Genomic DNA, 20,608 nt, shown 5'->3' on the forward strand with positions numbered 1-20,608 from the left:
TCCCTTTGTGATTTCAGCCGACACGGAAGATGTATGCATTGTAGAGAGATTGTTCTCTAGCAGCTTAGTGGCTATCGTGAGCCTTAAAGCACCAAGGAAGCTAAAGGTATGCCACTTTAAGAAGGGAACTGAGATCTGCAACTACAGCTACTCCAACACGATTCTGGCTGTGAAGCTCAACAGGCAGGTGAGCGCCCAGCTGGGTGTGGGCATGTCTGCTGCTCCCTCTAGCCTCTGGGACAAGCCCACCCCACCGTCAAGTCCCTCCGCCATTGCTTGACTGCCTAGCCCCACGTTACTGGGCACTGATCCTTGCCACCAGCAACCAGCTCTGTTTTCTCATCCCACCAGCTTTGCTCAGCCCGTTCCATTCACAACGAATACCCGGGCCTCTGCCACACTGTTGCCATACAGGCATCCCTGGCCCTATCCAGAGGGTGGACAGCAGAGTCTCTTTCACTTATTGCCTGGTTTTGCTTCTTGAATGTTACTTAAAATTTTTAGACTTTTTTTTTCCTTTTGTAAATTGTTAATTTAACTTGGAATTCAAGATAAAGGATCTATTTTCTGTATCTCCCCCTAAACTAATAAGAAGGTCTGGCTTGGAGGAACGATGTGGTGGGTGGCACATGCCTGTGTTTCTTGGGGCTACCTCCTAGCCTGTGCTCGAGCCCAGTGTAATGGCATCGCCTGGAAGACCCCTCACAGGCTATTTCTGACCACATTCCCTGCAGGGAAAGCTGAGGACGTGCTAACTGCCTCCATAGTGTACATTGTGACAGCCAACAGCTGCACTCTGAGATGCAGTGACTAGATGCAGTAATCACAGTAGAGACCCTCTTACCTCACACAGTTGAGACTGGGAATTGGTCTGTTAATTGACAAAGTTGGTTAGAATGGGAAAGTATAAGACATAATACCTTAAGCATTTTTTTTTAAATTTTGTTTTTTTGAGACAGAGTCTCACTTTTTGTCATTTAGGCTGGAGTGCAGTGGCACAATCTCAGCTCACTGCAACCTTCCACCTTCCAGGTTCAAGCCATTCTCCTGCCTCAGCCTCCTGAGTAGCTGGGACTACAGGCACATGCTACCACACCAGGCTAATTTTTGTATTTTTAGTAGAGACAGGGTTTCACCATGTTGGCCAGGCTGGTCTCAATCTCCTGACTTTGTAATCCACCCACCTCAGCCTCCCAAAGTGCTGGGATTACAGGCATGAGCCACTGCGCCCAGCCTGAGCATGTAAAAATTTTAAAGCATGCAAATTGTGTTCGTAACCACCTGGTGTAGAATTGGGTGCATGGCCCATCATCTTTCTTGCATAAATCATCACAGCAGTGCATCATCTTCAAGTCTACGTTCATTTTCTTCCAAATGGAGCAGGAACTTACAAACTAATCTGAGTGCAGAATAAATGTTAGACCTTTTAAAACCCCCAGCCTCTTATTTTCACTTTACCGGCGCCACAGTCAGCATCAGTTTTAAAAAGCAAATCTTTCCAAATCTATTCACAGCACACTTGTCTTAGCTATAGGTTAGCGTTTGCCTAACACTGAACTAAATGGTGTGGTTAGAATTCCCAGTACAGCTGGGTATCGAGGGAGAGGTGCACCCGCCCTGGCTCCCCCTTGATTGTTGGTGGAAAGCAGCTGTATCCTCAGTGCTTCGAACATTGGTCTGCATGGTGTTCTAGAAGGAACTAAGATTGTGAGGCCAACATGGGGGTGGATCACCTGAGGTCAAGAGCTCAAGACCAGCCTGACCAACATGGTGAGACCCCATCTGTACTAATACAAAAATTAGCCAGGCGTGGTGGCAGGCACCTGTAATCCCAGCTACTCAGAAGGCTGAGGCAGGAGAATCGCTTGAAACCCGTGAGGCAGAGGTTGCAGTGAGCCGAGATCGCACCACTGCATTGCAGCCTGGGTGACACAGCAAGACACTAACTCCAAAAAAAATAAAAATAGAAGGAACTGAGAGCATCGTAGTCCAGGAGTCAGTCCAGTGAAGATTGGGGCGTGTGAGGCACCGGCTGTTGCTTCACATTTGGTTTCATTTCATCTCGCCTAGAGGCTGATAGTATGCCTGGAAGAGTCCTTGTACATCCACAACATTCGGGACATGAAGGTACTGCACACGATCAGGGAGACGCCTCCAAACCCTGCAGGTGAGCTCACTTGTGAGGAGAGAATCCTGTTTTTCTGATTTTGCCTTTGAAAGATAGCTATAGGTGAGAGAGATTTTTTCTCTTTATAGGTTCTGCAGATGAGACAGATTTAAAAAGTATTGATCCCAAACCAGGCTGCCTTCCTACCGATGCTGGTCGTGTGACCAACTAAACTCATTGGTTTGATCAGCTTTCAAATTTGAGGTTACTGATCAGTTCAAACCAAAGGGCTTTAATCTCTTTACAATACTGGTATCACCTAAGGTGGGGTTTTGGGGTCATAGAACCTTTTTTTTAACACAGAAAACAAGATCGTATCCAAGTTGTTATTATTTGTTCCTAATGCTTTGTTAAATAAATGCTGAATTATATCTGACATCTGAGAAGGAGCTCTCAGGTATGAGTTTGCATCTCGTCCTCCGGGTGTCATTTGCAGGCCTGTGTGCGCTGTCAATCAACAATGACAACTGCTACTTGGCGTACCCAGGGAGCGCAACCATCGGAGAGGTGCAGGTCTTCGATACCATTAATTTGGTGAGATGCCTTTCCTACTCAAATAGCTCTTTCAAGTGTAGCTTTTTCCTGGGGAGGAGCGCTGTGGCGTCTCGACATCCTTGACTTTCTTGGCTCAGCAATACAACTGCTGTACTTTTTTTTTTGAGACAGGGTCTCACCTTGTTGCCCAGGCTGGAGTGCAGTGGTGCAGTCCTAGCTCACTGCAGCCTTAACCTCCTGGGCTTAAGTGATCCTCCTGCCTCAGCCTCCCAAGTAGCTACAGTCATGCATCACCACACCCAGCTAATTTTTTACTTTGGTAGAGACGGAGTCTTGCTGTGTTGCCTAAGCTGGCCTCAAACTCCTAGCCTCAAGCCATCCTCCCGCCTCAGCCTCCTGAAGTGCTGGGATTACAGGCGGGTGCCCCCGCGCCTGGCCTTGCCACTCTTCTCACTGGCAGAGCAGGTCTGGCTCATTCTGCTTCTGGATCTGCTGCAGCATTCACGCCAGTGCTGAGCTCCTCGCCATAGGAATGTTTTAAGGAACGTAGAAAACCTTAGGGGTAAACTGCTTTGTTTTTTCTAAAGTTGGAGCAGTGTTTCCTTGGATTCCCAGCCCCAGTAAGTCAGTGGGTTTGGCATTTGTATAGATGGTGTTTTAGGAACAGTTAACTGGCATTTTTAGACTGCACGCCAAGTGCCAGCCCTGAGGTGTGGGCTGTCGCTGCCCGGTGGTCACATTTTATTGGTCTCCCTTTTTCAGAGAGCTGCAAACATGATTCCGGCTCATGACAGTCCTTTAGCAGCGTTGGCTTTTGACGCTAGTGGAACTAAGCTTGCCACAGCTTCGGAGAAGGTGAGTCTGTTTTTCCCTGGGGAAGCCCTGGTATGAAGGCTTCCACAGACCTTCCCAGTTCTGTTCACATACCCAATTCAGAAGCAAGGTCCTATACGATTGGCTCCAGGAGAAGCAGAGACAGCCTCCCGCTTCTCAGACCGTAGCCATGTGCTGCCTGAGAGTGAGCGGAGCTTGCGCTGTGCCCCTGTGGGCAGGAGAGCTGGTACATGTTTGTAGTAGAAAACGCAGAAATGTCCAAAGGAGATGGAAACGCTGTGTGTAACTGCGCCACTCGCCCTGTGTGTTTCTAAATGATGAAACTCACATGTTATGGGGAAGAACCCAGACAATAATGAAATGTAAAAAAGCCAAGACAGAATTCTCTCTAGCCAATCTGAATACATTTCTGTGTATTTCCTTTCATTTTCTCTTTATTCCACAGAATTGAGATCCCATTATGGGTATAATTTATCCTTTTTCACTCTGCATGACGACGTTTTTCTAAGCTAAAAACACTTGTAATGGCTGTGCAGCATTCAGTTGTGATTTCTGTCAACATCACCCTTTTGGGACACTATGTTTCAAACATGTTGATGCCATAGATAGTCGTGAATTTAAGTCATGCATCAATCTTTTATATGTATTTCTAACTATTAATTTAAGAGATTCAAGTAAGAAGAATGTCTGGCTTTAAAGGATATGGCCTCTAAATGTCCCCGTGTACCTGTGACCAAGTGGCGAGGCTACCTCAGCCTCCGGGACACTGAAGGGTCCTTGTTCTCTTCCTGATTTGGACTGTTGCCTCTTTTTTCTTTTCGGTTCCTCTCTTCTTGAAAGTTCCATCTTCCCTTCTTCTGTCTTGAGGTCGCGTCTGCTCTCCCGCCTCCGTCATCTCCTCTGGATGCCAGTCCTGCTCTTCATTGCCCACAGAAGACTGTTGCTTTGATTTGGATTTGATTTTGCTTCTCATTGAAATCCTCAGATAGCTTCCCCTTTCAAGTCCTCTCTCTCCTCAAACTACTGTACCAAGCAGATGAGATACAATAAAAAGCCGCTCACCTCCTTATCTTTCCTGCCTGGGTCTTTGTTCTTGAATCTCACACCTGAGTTCTGTAATAATGATGTCACCATTAATGGGTCACTTCTGTGTCATGCATTATCCTGGATCTTTTATCTTCATTACCTTATTTGTTTCCCCTCAGCAAGGTAAACATTTTTGCATTTCATAGCAAGGGCTCAGAGAGGTTAAGCAGTGTGTCTGGGCTGCCCAGCCAGGCAGCAACAGAGGGGTCAGACACCAAGCCTGACTTTGATTCTAATTGTGCTAGACTATCCCAATATCACCTTGTCCTTTTCATTTCCCTTTGAAATGGCCCTGAAATTGTTACTTCTTAACTAATCAAAGTCTCACTGTTACGTTTTTCAGTAGCTCTTACAAAGGCCCAAAGGTACTTGATGAATTTTAAGGCCCATAAAAATAGAATAATATTTTTTGGACTATAAAGAGCAAACGTGATTGCTTTTACACGAATCCTCCTAGTCTCGAGTGAGAGCATCAAGACTTTCCCAGCCCTGCTCTGTCCCAGGTGCCGAGGACCCACTGAGACCTGTGATCTAACCCTACTTTCAAGAATCTTAGGCTTCTGACCCTCAGAAATACATTGTCCTTTCTCCCCTTTGCCTATTTTTCTCCCCTCTCTCCCTCCCCCCAAGAAGTCTGCTTGTATTATTAGAATATTATTGTTGATTCTCTCCCAAAAAAAAAAAAAAAAAAAAGAATCTTGCGGTCATGTGGCAACAAAACAACTCTTTTTTTCTTTATTTTTTTGTTTTTGTGATGGAGTCTCACTCTGTTGCCAGGCTGGAGTGCAGTGGCACGTCTCACTGCACCCTCCGCCTCCCGGGTTCAAGCAATTCTCCTACCTCAGCTCTCTGAGTAGCTGGGACTACAGGCACACGCCACCACACCCAGATAATTTTTGTATTTTTCAGTAGAGACAGGGTTTCACCATGTTGCCTAGGATGGTCTTGATCTCTTGACCTTGTGATCTGCCCACCTCGGCTTCCCAAAGTGCTGGGATTGCAGGTGTGAGCCACCACACCCGGCCAACAAAACAGCTCTTAATTAGTATTGCACAGTAGATATGCCACCAAAAAAGTATCTCCATCTAAAAGTTGAGGCTACAGAGGATAAAACCTTTGCTTTGGTTATTTTTATGTGTGGATGCAGAAAATATTTGATCCCCTAATTCTCAGTGTTATAAATTCAGTTTGTGCCCCTCCATCCAGAAAGAACCAGCTATCCTCAAGCGCCAATTTTTTTTTTTTTTTTAAACAGGGTTTTGCTTGCTCTGTCACCCAGGCTGGAGTACAGTGGCACAATCTCTGCTCAATGCAGCCTCTACCTCCCAGGCTCAAGTGATCCTCCCAAGTAGCTGGGACTACAAGTGCCTGCCACCAGGCCTGGCTAATTTTTGTATTTTTAGTAGAGGTGGGGTTTCACCATGTTGGCCAGGCTGGTCTTAAACTCTTGACTTCGTGATCCACCCACCTTAGCCTCCCAAAGTACTGGGATTACAGGTGTTAGCCACCGCACCCGACCACATTTCACTATCTATAAGCACGGCAGATAGTGCAGTGGCATGATCACAGCTCACTGCTGCCTCCTCTCCTGGGACAACAGGAGTACAGCATCAACCTTGGCTAATTTTTTGTTTTTTGTAGAGATGGAGTCTCGCTGTGTTTCCCAAACTGGTCTTGAACTCCTGGGCTCTAGTGTTCCTCCCAGCTCGGCCTCCCCAAGTGCTGGGATTACAGACATGAGTTATTGCATTTGGCCTAATATTCTTTTTTTTTTTTTTTTTTTTTGGCAGAGGTTTTCTCTGTTGCCCAAGCTGGAGTGCATTGGCGTGATCTTGGCTCACTGTAACCTTCACCTCTGGGGCTCAAGCAATTCTCATGCCTCAGCCTCCCAAGTAGCTGGGACTACAGGCACATGCCACCACGCCCAGCTAAATTTTTTTTGTATTTTGGTAGAGACGGAGTTTCACTATGTTGCCCCCAGGGTGGTCTCAAACTCCTAAGCTCAGGAGATCTGCCTGCCTCGGCCTCCCACCTTCCTAGATATGCCTAACAGTTTTTATATTTAACAGTTTGAACCTGAAATTTGCAGAGGATGAATGTTGAATAATTCTTCCTGCCCTGCAAATTTGAAATGCTACCCATTTGATGGCCTGTCTTTCCATCAGTCTCTTTTTGTGCTAATTTAATACCATTAAAATTATCACCTGATAGTATTCTTTTAATATTCAAGCATTGAAAGTCCTGCTCATGATTTTCTTGGCTCTTCTCTTATTTATTCTCCCAGATATTCACATCTGTTTCATCATGCACAGATCTGATATTACCTTAGTTGGGGAAGCTGGCATCTTCAAGAACTTCCCATTAATCCAGGGACATGCTGAGCTCCCATGTAATCCTAGTTCTTTGTCTTAGTAAGATTTTCTTCATGTGCATCTTACCATTTCATGAGTTGGGATTTACTCTTACCAGATACTTGAGCTTTGCAGCTAATCGGTTCTCTTGGTCAGTAACTGAATTGAAAGCAGCAGGAAAGGACCTCAGTGGGGTCTGAAACCTTGTCAGACCACAGGGGTTTGCCAGTGTGCCACACACAAGTCCAGGCTTTTATTTTTAATAGTTTAAACTTCAAATGACTCAGAACACTAGAACGATGATATGCCACTTTTGCCCTCAAGGCTGTTAGTGTTGAGAGTCAGTAGTCAGTTAAAATAGATTTAAAGAGAAGATTGAACAGTAAGACCACAATAGAACAGGGGAGTGTTTTCCTATCCTCATGGCAAAAAGTGTGGAGGTGATACTCATGGGGGGCCCTTGAGGACCCCAAACTCCTTGGTGGCCCAGCACAGAGCTGTCCTGGAGATAGCCGTGTGGTACATTTGCAGTCTGCTGTGAAAGATCGGAAAATCCTGTTTTAACTCAACTAAAATTCTTTCTTCTTTTCTCTTTCTCTTCCACAGGGGACCGTGATTAGGGTATTTTCCATTCCAGAGGGACAAAAACTCTTTGAGTTTCGGAGAGGAGTAAAGAGGTAAAGTATATGAACGTCCAGAATGGATTCTGAAGATTGTATTTGGATTTCAGTTTTATGTTATCTGTGAACAAACACCCCCCAGGAGAATTCCACACGAGCATTTCTAGCCCAGCTGGGTCACCAGTTGAGGTCTAGGACTTGATCTTGTCATGGGTTCGAGAGCACTTTGAGAAAAGCAAACGGGGTTTTTATTTGTTTCCAGTCCCACCAGCTAGTGTGAGAGCTGTGAGGAGCTCGCAGAACCAGGCAGGCCCTTCAGTGCCCTGTGGCTCCCAGTGGGTAGCACGCCCCTCCTTTAAAGGCTTCCCTCTGAGAACCTGTTCCCAGCTCTGCAGTTCTGCTTTCACCCTCAGCAAATAGTGTTGGCCCCTTCTTTGAACAAACCCAGGCGCCTCATCCTGGCGTTCCCTGGCCTTCCTCCATCCAGGCTGCAGAGTCTCCCTCATCTGTGCTTAGCACGCCCCCTGTGGCTTCTGCTTCCAAGGCAGGACCATCCCTCCCTCGTTGGACAGCAGAGCAGGGGAGGCCTCGGATCGGACCCCTAAGGGCCACTTGCCACGACGTGGCCTTGGTCGGCAGGACCTAACCCCAAGTCTCTGGCTTCTCATTTCAGATCAGTACCTCCCTCCCTGAGGGTGGCCACTGAAAGAGGAGGGGCTGTCTTTGAGAGACCCTTCTGCCGTCTGGTCCCCCGTTCCTCATGGGATCCCCATAGGTGCAACAGGTGGACCTCAGTGTCCCCAAACGTCACCGCTCCTCCAGCTCCTACCTCCTCATGTCCCTTGGTCTTCCTCACAGCATACCTTTCTGGATTTTTCCTGTGTTGCTGCTTCTGCTCAGTTCCCCTCCTGTGCCTGTTTCTGCCTGGAGCTGCTCCTCACCCAGCCCCCTGGCCCACCCCCATCGGCTGTGTGTGCCAATCCCGGGGCTGGATGCGCAGCCCAGCTTCCTAAGGTGCCCGTGTTCCTCCTCCCTGCTGGCTGCTGGGCACCTCAAGCCCCCAGGCCAGTGTGCCTCCAGCAACCCCTCATCCCTCACCCTCCCCATCTTGGTAAATAGTGCCACCCATCAGCACCCTGGCAGCCAAACCAGAGGGGCTCGGCCCTGTGTCCTTCTCCTGGAACAGTGCATCCAGGGAGCTTCCCACTGTGGGCTGGCCCTGCGCCACATCCGCCACCCCACCTGACCCAGGCTTTGGCTGGTTTCTGCTGTTCCCTGGATTCCCTTCAGGCCGGTTTTCAGACTCTCCCAGGCTGTTCTTTGAAAATGTAAATGTAATCCAATCACACCCCACCTAACATCTTCCACCGCCCTGCTGTCCCCTGCATGGTTGACCCCGCACTCCCTGCTTTGCTTCACCAGGCCTTCCGCCCAGTCCAATTCCATTCCACTTTCCCTGTCCCGGCTCCAGCTGTACCACACCTTCAGCTCTTCGGAAGAGCTGATCTCTTTTGTCCACTAGGGTCTTGCGTGGGCTTGCAGATCTAGTGGCCTGGCCAGCTTCCACAAGCCTAGGAGTCCAAGTCGAGTGTCACCCTGGAGGAGGCCTTTTTTTGATCCTTGGGTTAAATCCCTTTCTCTGTGCTTCTCTATTGCCTTCCATGTGTATTTTTCTCACATTCTTTTGCCCGTAGCAGATGGAATATTTGGGTGACCGCCCAAGGGGTTAACCTTCCCTTTGCCTAGAGAGAGCCAATTCATCAAGACAGGGGAATTGCAGTAGAGAAACTAATTCACTCAGAGCTGGCTGTGTGGGAGACTGGAGTTTTATTATTACTCAGATCAGTGTCTCTGAGCATTTGGGGAGCAGTTTTTAAGCATAACTTGGGTGGGGGGAAGCCAGTGAGCCAGGAGTGCTGATGGGTCAGAGATGAAATCACAGGGAATTGGAGCTGTCTTCTTGCATTCAGTCAGTTCCTGGGTAGGGGCCACGGGATCAGATGAGCCAGTTGATTGATCTGGGAGGGGCCAGCAGATCTGTCAAGTGCAGGGTCTGCAAAATATCGTAAGCAAAGTTTCTCCCAAAGTTAATTCAGCCTATGCCCTGGAAGGAACAAGGACAGCGTGGAGATGAGTAGCAAGATGGAGTCGGTTAAGTTAGATCTCTTTCACCGTCTTAGTCATGATTTTGCAAAGTCAGTTTCATTTGCACCTCCCTAACCCCACCTCCATCATTGAACGCTGTGTTAAGGCGAGAACCATTCCTAATTTCTACCCATACCTAATTCATACATGCGGTAAATACTGACTCCAAGAAAATCCCTTACTATTATGGACAGGGTTAGCCTGTGGTTAACTGTCTTGCAGTTCTACGGTCATGAAGAAATTCACATGAATTTAGTGGCTTTGGGATGCCGATTGGTTTTTAAGATACACTTGAACCACTTTGCATGTTCAAAGTTTTGCTCTGTTTTTTGTTTGTTTTTTTTGAGACTGAGTCTTGCTCTGTCGCCCAGGCTGGAGTGCAGTGGCAAGATACCAGCTCACTGCAACCTCTGCCTCCCAGATTCAAGCAATTCTCCTGCCTCAGCCTCCTGAGTAGCTGGGATTACAGGCTCACACCACCATGCCTGGCTAATTTTTTGTATTTTTAAAAGAGACAAAGTTTCCCATGTTGGCCAGGATGGCCTCAATTTCTTGACCTCATGATCCACCCACCTTGGCCTCCCAAAATGTTGGGATTATAGGTGTGAGCCACTGCCACTGCGCCTGGCCCTTTACTCTTTCTTAAACCTTACCTAGGTTGCCGATTTACTCTGGCATGGAAAGAATTGCTGTAACTTAAATTACAGAGTTTTCTTTTTTTTTTTTGAGACGGAGTTTCGCTCTTGTTACCCAGGCTGGAGTGCAATGGCGCAATCTCGGCTCACCGCAACCTCCGCCTCCTGGGTTCAGGCAATTCTCCTGCCTCAGCCTCCTGAGTAGCTGGGATTACAGGCATACGCCACCATGCCCAGCTAATTTTTTGTATTTTTAGTAGAGACGGGGTTTCACCATGTTGACCAGGATGGTCTCGATCTCTTGACCTCGTGATCCACCCGCCTCGGCCTCCCAAAGTGCTGGGATTACAGGCTTGAGCCACCGTGCCCGGCCACAGAGTTTTCTTTTACTCACCTTAGGACTAGAAATCCATCCTAATGCGGCTAAAAGTGGTTTAGTGAAATCCCGATTCCTTTTGTCACCTGGAAGGTTGCAGCTGTGTTAACCAGTTGTGCTTAGTATTTCCTTTCGAACATTTTCCTCTCTCAAGAAAAATGTTTGAGAAGGTGGCTGGAAGGGAATAAAACTTACCAGCAGGCCCAAGTGTGCCCGTGACAGGAACTCTTCTCTGCCACTTGAGTTGAGCCCCTGGGGCAGCCGCTGGCTCCTTTGGCCCGCCCTGACCTGCACGTCTCCCCAGGTGCGTGAGCATCTGCTCCCTGGCCTTCAGCATGGACGGCATGTTCCTCTCCGCCTCCAGCAACACGGAGACCGTGCACATCTTCAAACTCGAGACTGTGAAAGAAAAGTGAGTTGCAAACATTCCTTCCTTTAAAAACAATCAGAACCCTTTGTTGCCAGTTGCTGATGGGATGAGATGGAAGCAAGGATGTGTCCCACCCTCTGATACTGTTGGCCGATGAGGACCCTGGAGCTGGCCATAGAAACAGCACTGCCACATCCGGGCTTGGCGGTGAGGAGGGCAGGCCGCAGCAGGCAGGTTCTCCCACCGGCAGCACATAGGACAGGCAGAGGCCTCTCGTGGGGCAGGAAGGGTCCAGGTGGACATCCTCTTTTTGCTTTTGTCTGTGATCAGACTGCCCTCAAGGGTGAATGCCGTGTCTCTTCCCCGCCCATGGGTAAGCAGAGACATGGGTGACTTCCGTAAGTATTTACTATTGCAATGAATATGTAGAGGGAGGGCGGTCTTTTAAGAGGGTTTTGACTGGGTGCGGTGGCTCATGCCTGTAATCTCAGGACTTTGGGAGTCTGAGACAGGTGCATCACGAGGTCAGGAAATCAAGACCATCCTGGCTAACATGGTGAAACCCCGTCTCTACTAAAAATACAAAAAAAATTAGCCGGGCCTGGTAGCATGTGTCTATAGTCCCAGCTACTTGGGAGACTGATGCAGGAGAATCGCTTGAACCCGGGAGGCAGAGGTTGCAGTGAGCTGAGACTGCCACTGCACTCCAGCCTGGGCAACAGAGCAAGACTTCATCTCAAAAAAAAAAAAAAGAGGGTCTTACTCTGTTACCCAGGCTGCAGTGCAGTGGTAGTCATTACTCACTGCGCCTCAACCTCCTGGACTCAAATGATCCTCCTGCCTTAGCTTCCTGAGTACTTGGGACTACAGGCATGTGCCACCACACCTGGCTAATTTTTAAATTTTTTGTAGAGATGGTATCTCACTCTGTTGCCCAGGCTGATCTGAAACTCCTGGGCTCAAGTGATCTGCCCGTGAGCCACCGTGCCCAGCCTGTCTTTAAAAAGTTTAGAAAGTACATCCCACTCAGATCAGTATTATAATATCATACTTAAGATAGTTAAAAATAATAAATTTTGTTATATATATTTCATCACAATTTTAAAAACAAATGGAACATGCCCTGCCCTGCCCCCCAAAAAATGATGAATAACCACACAAATAGGCTATGGGAAAATAACAATTTTGGGTCTATACTCAAGGCTTTTGGAGACTTCTGTTACAGAGATCTAGCAGGGGTCATCAGGCCCCATCACACCCTTCCAAAGGGGACGTGTGGTCACCTGCCGTGTCTTGCCCATGGCCACACAAGGGCCACGATCCCCCTGCCCTGGAGCCTGAGCGCCCCCTCCTCCGATGCCTCCCAGAGGAAGCTCTGTGACACCCCTGGGGTTCCGAGTGTCTGCATGTAACCAACCAACCCTTTTAGTTTTCCTGTGAAGAATGGAGACTTTGGCTCTTGGCTCCAGAGCTGTATGTCTATGTGAGTAGGGGGTGGCTGGCCCCCCAGGGAGGGTGCAGCTTCATGTGTCTGGTGGCCTTTCCTTCCAGACCCCCAGAGGAGCCCACCACCTGGACTGGGTACTTTGGGAAAGTGCTCATGGCTTCCACCAGCTACCTGCCTTCCCAAGTGACAGAAATGTTCAACCAGGGCCGTGCCTTCGCCACGGTCCGCCTGCCATTCTGCGGCCACAAAAACATCTGCTCGCTAGCCACGTGAGTAGAGCCGGTGTCTCCGTCCCCTGCCCTGAGCACCTGAGGCTGAGGGGCCCAGTTCTGGCGGCTCATGATCCTTTCCATGTTTCTCCTGAACAAAAGCAGCTCCTTAGAGCTGGGGCTCCATCTAGAGTCATCGGGGGTGGGAGGTGCCCTAGCAGGTGCTAGGCTTGCTGCTCTGTGCAGGGTTTATTTTTTCTTTATTTTATTTGTTTTTTGTTAGAGACTTCCTAAGTCTCATGTGGGGTTCATTTCTACATGGTCCGCTGTTCTGTTTTTGTTGACGGTCTGCAGTATTAATAGAAGACGTTAAGTCAAACCACGTGGGCGTGCCATAGTTAACTGCACTTTCCGAGTCTCAGGCCTCCATCCAGTTCCGGGGTCCAGCTTCAGAATGCACACGGGGCCTGTGAAGGTGCCTGGGATCGTCTAAGGCTCTGTGCTATGTGCAGGAAAGATTGTCTTTACCTCCAGTGATAGCAGGGCTTTGGGATTCCGTGCATCTCTAAACATCATTTTCTGGTTCTGTTATCTGACTAGTGTCGTCGAAAAGCTCTCTGACAATGACAACCCATAATATTCACAGAAGCCATAAAACCGGTTTTGTCCTGCTCTCTCCTCCTGTGGGCTTCAGGGCTCAGCGCACGGAATGCAGTCTTGGTGCTGTGGGCCGGGTCAATGGTGCACTAAATGCCCAGAGCTGCCCTAGTGCTCGTTTTGCTGGGGTCTCCTCCCTCACCTTGCCAAGAGTGAGGCTGCCTGTGTAATAAGCCCCTTCTTGTGAAGATTGTCTAGAACGTGGCTACTCTTGATTCTCCCTAGAATTCAGAAGATCCCAAGGTTGCTGGTGGGCGCCTCTGACGGGTATCTGTACATGTACAACCTGGACCCCCAGGAGGGCGGCGAGTGTGCCCTGATGAAGCAGCACCGGTGAGTCTGCTCCCGGCCCCACTGCACCAAGCTGCTCCACGCTGGCAGGTGGCCTTTGGGGCACCTGGCATATATTTGTTTATTTCCTTGAAAACCAGTGACATAGAGGGGCAGATTCCAGTGTGGCAGCTCATGCCATGCTGGTCAGGAGCTTTGCTTTCCCAGATGAAATGGATGCGGCACCAGGGCTCCCTCAGGGACTGGGCACAGAGGCGACACAGGGGTGGTGGGAGCTGCATTTGTTCTTAGCTGGGGAGAGGCACAGGGAGGCCGGGCCCTCTTCCAAAGGGTGGAGCTTTGCATTTGGGAAGGAAGGCACAGCGTGGTGGCCCCCACAGTTCACTGCACATGGTTGAGAGCCTCCTGTCTCACTGTAGGGGACGGGTTTGCTCTTGGAAAACAGGGAGTTAACATTTGTTCATTAGGAAGCAATGCATTTTCATTCTGTCTTACACATTTTTTATGACAAAAAGTTCTAACAATACTATAATTATTTATTTTAGAGACAGGGTCTCACACTTGCCCACGCTGGAGTGCCATGGTGCAATCACAGCTCACTGTAGCCTTGAGCTCCTGGGTTCAAGGGATCCTCCCACCTCAGCCTCCCTAGTAGCTGGGACCACAGGCACACAACATATCCAGCTAATTATTTTTTTGTAGAGATGGGGTCTTTTTTAACAGTAAATCCTAGTTATTATGTTTCTCCATCATAAAAGCGAAATATTGCCTCATTAGATATAACTCCCTCTTTAGACTTTCCATGTAAAACTCTTCATGTAAAAATGTGTGCAGATACACAAAGAGATTAAAGTTGCTGCGGCGTGGCGGATGCCTGGCGTCCTGTGTGGTGAGTGGCGCATCGGCTCTGTTGCCGGCATGTGCTGCCCCCGAGAGGCCACCCTGAGTGGAGACGCTGAGCTGTGTCACTTTCTCTCCCCTCCAGGCTGGATGGCAGTCTGGAGACGGCCAATGAGATCTTGGACTCTGGCTCTCACGACTGCCCCTTAGTCACTCAGACGTACGGCGCGGCTGCAGCAAAAGGTACTTACGTGCCTTCATCCCCAACAAGACTTGGTAAGGGGCGTGACACAAACCTGGAAGGTAATTAATGCCGCAGCCGCCCCGGGGTGCTCCTTCCTGTTGGCTCCAGAGTCGCGCCACCAGCCCCTCACTGGGAAAGGGAAGAATGGTGTGGAGAACGCGGGCCAGTGTTCATAAATGGGTGTTCCCAAGACCTCTCAAGGCTGAATTCAGTTTCCTTTTATTTTTTTTGAGACAGTCTCGTTTTGTCGCCAGGCGCCAGGCTGGAGTTCAGTGGCACGATCTTATCTCACTGCAACCTCCACCTCCCAGATTCAAGCAATTCTCCTGCCTCTGCCTCCCAAGTAGCTGGGACTGCAGGCGCACGCCACCACACCTGGCTAATTTTTGTGTTTTTTAATAGAGACGGGGTTTCACGATGTTGGTCAGGATGATCTCAATCTCTTAACCTCGGGATCCGGCCGCCTTAGTCTCCCAAAGTGCTGGGATTACAGGCGTGAGCCACTGCACCTGGCTTTTTATTTATTTATTTAATTTTTAAGTAGAGATAGGGTCTCCCTATGTTGCCCAGGCTGGTCTCAAACTCCTCCTGGGCTCAAGTGATCCTCCCGCCACAGCCTCCCAAAGTGCTGGGATTACAGGTATAAGCCACTGCACCGGGCCCATTTTTCTCCATTTTTGAAGAAAAAGTGGTCATCCTGGCTCAGGTGACTCTGGGGGCACGTGACCTGCGCCCAGACTTGCCACCTCTCAGCCATGGGGAAAGCATTGCCCAGGGTTTGGTCTCGGTCTTTCCCTCCCACCTTTTTTGTCCTTCAGCAAATCTGCATCAAGTACTGCCTTCATGCTGGGCCTGTGAGGTGCAGAGGCTGGAGAGGAACGAGGCCAGTGGGCTCCCCTCCGGTGGCAGCACTGAGACCCATGCACAAGATCCTCCAGCCACAGCCTCCGCTCCATGTGAGCCACCCTCTTAAAAAAGCCAACTCGACCTCCAGTGCGAGAACCTATGGTTTGCACCCACACGGGGCTGTGCCTGCTCTCATCACTCCCATGCATGAACTGGCGCTTCCAGTTCATGAAGCCAAGAGTCTCTTAGCATCATTGTTTCCTAGTGTTATTTTTGAGCTCAGTGTACCCAGCTTGAGAGAGTTTGTGTCCCGTCCATTAGGAATCCTCTGTTGACTGTGCAGGTGTCATTTTGACATTTAAGAATGTCAGAGAACAAATGACTTCATCTCAAGCTGCCTAAGGCTGCAAAGATTTCATTAGAAAAGCAATCAGAATTCAAAATGTCTTCATACAGGCTGCAGTTTATAAACATATACCAGTGTTTCTAAACACAGTCCTCAGTTTGTGTCATGGGGTCTGTTGTGTGTCCCCAGCCTTTGAAGGCTGACTTCATCATCTCTTTGCAGCCTATGCAGACGACCTGGGTGCCGTGGGCGGCACCTGCCTGGAGGATGAGGCCAGCGCCCTGCGCCTGGATGAAGACAGCGAGCAGCCCCCCATGATTCTTCGGACTGACTGAACTTGACCTATGACCTCTGATGCGGGGAGCAGAGAACACTGGCTTCACAGAGGACTTTGTGCATTGCTGCTATTAACTTTGACCTGAGTCGGGGGAGAGGATGGCAGCGGCTTTATTAAAAAAAAAAAAAAAAAAAAAAAAAAGATTGTAGTGGTAGTCTAACTCCATAACGCTGAGGAAATACATCGTTTTCACTTCAGTGGCTTTTAATCCTGCGTATGAATTTTAGCTTTTTGTTTGTTTTCTCTTTTTGCCAAAATTAACTGTTTGGTGAAGCCCGCAAAACCACCTCGCTTTGCATGCGTGAATGTGCCAAGCCAGCGTAGGAGAGCTAGAAGCCACTTTCCAACCACCTGCCGTTGGGTTTTCCGTATCTGTACGTATGCCGAGTGCGTCAGGAAGCCGTGGCCATGCACACTGGGTCTGCTTGTCAAGGCTGGTTCTGCAGTGACAGGTCCAAGGCTGCCCACTGGGTGTGCTGGGCGGACTTCAGCCTGGGACACGAGTCCTCTCTCCCTAGGGCCCCACCTGGACCATTTCCCTCCATTTTATTTTGTTAATTAAATTCTTTCCAGATTGGATCATCCTGGGATTTTTTCCATGGTGGACTTCTGTTTCCGATCTTGTTTTCCATGTGGATATCGGAGGAGAGCGAGGTTCTTTCTGATACTAAAAACCTTTCTGTCGGGCAGCAAATGAACTTGAAAGATTGCCTGGACTCCCTGGAGCAAAGGAAAGCGATTTCGTTTGTATAATTAAATAATCTGTTGTTCTACTTTACCCTTCCTGTTGAAAAACTGTGTGATTTTTTTTTTTTTTTTTTTAAGGAAAGTTTGTAGCTACTCCTGTGCCCAGGAGAACACAGAATTAGAGTGTGATGGCCGTCCGAGCTGCCCTCTCGCTGGGCCCCGCGTCCGCAGGGGCTGCCCACATGTGTGAGAGGCTGTAGTGGGAGGCAACCACAGAGAGATAGGGCGGCTGGGCCACGTCCTTCGCAGGGTGGCATGTGCCTTTTCTATTTTAATCTTAGAAAGTTTCCTCAGCAGACTGATAGAGATTGTGGTTACAAGTTTCAGTATTCACCTTGCTTCCCTTTTCGTTTTTACAGAACTAAAACAACCTCAAATACCTCAGACTCTGCATTCCAAACCAAGACATCTAGCAGCGAAAGTGTTGAGGGCATTTAAGTGGAATTAATGGCATGAGATATGGCTTTAGAATCTTTGGAGTGGTGTAAGTTACGGAAAGAAGGGAAAAAGCAAAAACTGGCTTTCCCCTGCCTTTGCAGGCTCGGGTTTTTGAACCAAGGAAGGCTGAGATGCCTGTTTCCAGACGGTTGCGTCATGGTCACACTGGGCGAAGAGCTTAAGGGGAGTTGTCCCCTCAGCTGGGTGGCTGCAGTGAAATGTCCTGGTATTCCTGGGTTGGCTTTACGGCAAACTTCTAAGGGATGCTGGGGCTGTTCCTGATTACACAGGTTTCTTCATAGCCGCTGGTGTGAGGGACATACTGCGTTTGCATTAGGCAGAGGTGCAAGTGGGAGATTGAACTTTTCTTCAAAACCTGCATATCTGTCCTGGATCTGACGAAATGGGATCCCAGTCACGTAGGCTGAGACAGTGGGGAGCGCCGAAGCCAGAGCAGGCTGTGCTTGAGCAGGGATGAGAAGGGCTGCAGCAGCACGCAGCCTTGACCCACGCCCACGTCGGGGCGCAAGGCCAGAGGGCGCTATCTAGAACCTGACCTTGGACTCCATCTCCTGGGAGGCATGTTTGGCTAGAGTGAGTGAGTGTGGAGAAAAAATGTCCAAATTGTGCACGAGAGATTTGAAAGCCTAAGCCAGGCTTCCTGATAACCAAAGAGTGAGCTGCACTTCAGGGTCTGTGTTAAAGGATCGTTAGTTCCGGTGCCTGCCTGTCGTGGTGATACGGGAACTCAAATCTCCTTTGCTGGGCCTCTCTCATCTTTCTTTGGGATTGGTAGTTCTAGAAGATGCTGGGGGTTCTTTTCCTCACTCAGCCTTGTTTTCCCACACTGTAAGATGAGACCGTTTGCAGAGGAGGCCTCAAATGTCCTGTGACCCTCGGCCCTTGGGTGGCCCCGGCAGGTCTGGCTGGGCATTTTCCCTGAAGACCACAGGAAGCTCTGTGCTCGCCTGGGTCGAGGCTAAGCTGTGCACCCCAGAGAAGGGAGGAGAACTGCAGATTCTTGGTCAAGAAGAAGGAAGAGGATTTCTGTGTTTGCTCACCAGCCATTGAGGATAACCTGCCTCCACTTTCCTGTTACCATTTCATTGCCATCAGCTCCTCCTCTCTTTGATTCGGTGGGTCCCAGCCTCACTGGTGGCCTCAGACATGCTTGGGAGTGACAGGGACAGAGAGAGGCCGCTGAGTTGCCTGTGGGAACTCACTGCTGCGCCAGAGACCCAGATGGAGAGGGACCCTGAACCAAACAGAACGTGTACTAGTTTGCCAGACTCCACAAACTGTACACATTAAATTATATCATATTTTCCCAAACTCCATAAAAGACGATGAAGGTGGGGGATAGGAAACAAAACCTGTAAACGTTGTGAATGGGCTCTGTGGACTGGAACGAACTTTCTGTAATCTCTAAGATAATGGGACTGAGAGCTGCATTGAAGCCGGAGTCAAGAAGAACTGCATTCAGAACCTGGCCGTACCGCCTGCCTACCTGTGGGGGTGGCAGGGCGTCCACGTTTTCTGGACCATTCCACGGGACCACCCCTACCTCACGGGGCTGTTGTGAGGTGTCATGTGAATGTGTGTCCTGCAAATGCCCAGCTCAGTGCCCAGCTGGTGGTGGGCACCCAATAAACACAACATAAATGTGCCTTCTGCAGTTAAACACGAGGTTTATTCAGTTCTGGTTTTTGAATAAGGAGCCAGACAGGAGGGAGGTGACAGTACAGGTAAGAAATATAATTCAGAAGCCAGGGTGGTAGCTCACACCTGTAATCCTAGCAATTAGGGAGGCTGAGGCAGGTGGATTACTTGAGATCAGGAGTTCAAGACCAGCCTGGCCAACATGGTGAAACCCTGTCTCTACAAAAAAAAAAAAGTAGCTGGGCATGGTGGTACACGTCTGTAATCCCAGCTACTCGAGAGGCTGAAGCAGGAGAATCACATGAACCTGGGAGGCAGAGGCTGCAGTGAGCCAAGATCACACCACTACACTCCAGCCTGGGCATCAGAGCAAGTCTCCATCTCAAGAAAAATATTTCACATGGGGGTCACACGTGGGTCTCTTTCGTCCCACCTTTTCATGCCAGGCGTGATGGGCAGGTGGTGCAAGCTGGTCTGGGAGGTGGTGGGCGCCCTGGAGCAGCAGGCCCTGTCCCTATCGGGGACCCAGGAGCTCCATGGCTGCCCCACCCTGCCATGGAGAGAATTTGGTGACTCTTCCCACTCACAGTTTCATTTGGAGAGGAGGGAAAGAGCCTCCACCTCCATGACTAGCAGCAAGCCACACGTGGAAAAGACGGGGAGTGCTTTGGCCACAGCTTAGTCAACGAAACAGGACGAGGGGTAGTGGAAAACATGTTCCTGACTCATCCCTGTTACTCCTGTGTTTTGTTTTGTTTTTGAGACGGAGTCTCGCTCCATCACCCAGGCTGGAGTGCAGTGGCGCAATCTCGGCTCACTGCAGCCTCCACCTCCTGGGTTCAAGCTGTCCTCCTGCCTCAGACTCCAGAGTAACTGGGATTACAGGCATGCATCACCACACTGGGCTAATTTTTGTACTTTACTAGAGGCGGGGTTTCACCATGTTGGCCAGGCTGGTCTCAAACTCCTGACCTCAGGTGATCCACCTGCCTTGGCCTCCCGAAGTGCTGGGATTACAGCTATGAGCCACTGGGCCTGGCTGCTCGTGTTTTTCATAACCACATTGGCAAAGGGTGGGGATAGGGCAGGTTGGTTTGTTTTGTTGTTTCTTGTGTCCCCTGCCCTACATCTTTGTAGACCAGACTTTTGCATGCAGGGAATGACTGAGTCACTTGTTTGAAATATATGGGTGATGGCTCACACCTGTAATCCCAACACTTTGGGAGGCAGAAGCGGGCAGGTCACCTGAGGTCAGGAGTTCAAGACCAGCCTGGCCAACATGGTGAAACCTGTTTCTACTAAAAATACAAAATTTAGCTGGGTGTGGTGGTGGGCGCCTATAATCCCAGCTACTATGGAGGCTGAGGCAGGAGAATGGCTTGAACCAGGGAGGCAGAGGTTGCAGTGAGCTGAGATCATGCCACTGCCCTCTAGCCTGGGCGACAGAGTGAGACTCCATCTCAAAAAA

General features: G+C 49.3%; 1 protein-coding gene and 1 long non-coding RNA gene across 8 annotated transcripts in view; one reads left to right on the top strand and one right to left on the bottom strand.

Moving 5' to 3' along the window:
- WIPI2 (WD repeat domain, phosphoinositide interacting 2) overlaps positions 1 to 17,074 on the top strand; it is a 41,909-nt gene extending 24,835 nt beyond the window's left edge. For 2 of the 7 annotated variants that reach the window (XM_032259606.1, XM_032259603.1), the window contains 10 exons: positions 18 to 187; positions 2,071 to 2,167; positions 2,604 to 2,701; positions 3,425 to 3,517; positions 7,540 to 7,610; positions 11,014 to 11,121; positions 12,631 to 12,795; positions 13,618 to 13,725; positions 14,669 to 14,826; positions 16,182 to 17,074. In XM_032259606.1, coding sequence (XP_032115497.1) covers positions 18 to 187; positions 2,071 to 2,167; positions 2,604 to 2,701; positions 3,425 to 3,517; positions 7,540 to 7,610; positions 11,014 to 11,121; positions 12,631 to 12,795; positions 13,618 to 13,725; positions 14,669 to 14,826; positions 16,182 to 16,294 — 1,181 coding nt within the window. In that variant the 3' untranslated portion in view covers positions 16,295 to 17,074. The remainder of the gene's footprint in view (positions 1 to 17; positions 188 to 2,070; positions 2,168 to 2,603; positions 2,702 to 3,424; positions 3,518 to 7,539; positions 7,611 to 11,013; positions 11,122 to 12,630; positions 12,796 to 13,617; positions 13,726 to 14,668; positions 14,827 to 16,181) is intronic. The other 5 variants (XM_032259607.1, XM_032259604.1, XM_032259609.1 and 2 more) reach the window with 3 other exon arrangements.
- Positions 9,362 to 11,115, bottom strand: LOC116537450. The gene is made up of 3 exons (XR_004263129.1): positions 10,905 to 11,115; positions 10,728 to 10,795; positions 9,362 to 9,606 (listed from the first exon to the last, which is right to left on the bottom strand). It is a non-coding gene; the product is annotated as an uncharacterized LOC116537450 (long non-coding RNA).
- Positions 17,075 to 20,608: the final 3,534 nt, after the last annotated feature.

The sequence above is a fragment of the Sapajus apella genome, unplaced genomic scaffold, assembly GCF_009761245.1.
Source record: "Sapajus apella isolate SASKATOON/1434 unplaced genomic scaffold, GSC_monkey_1.0 scaffold110, whole genome shotgun sequence".
Classification (NCBI taxonomy): Eukaryota; Metazoa; Chordata; class Mammalia; order Primates; family Cebidae; genus Sapajus; species Sapajus apella.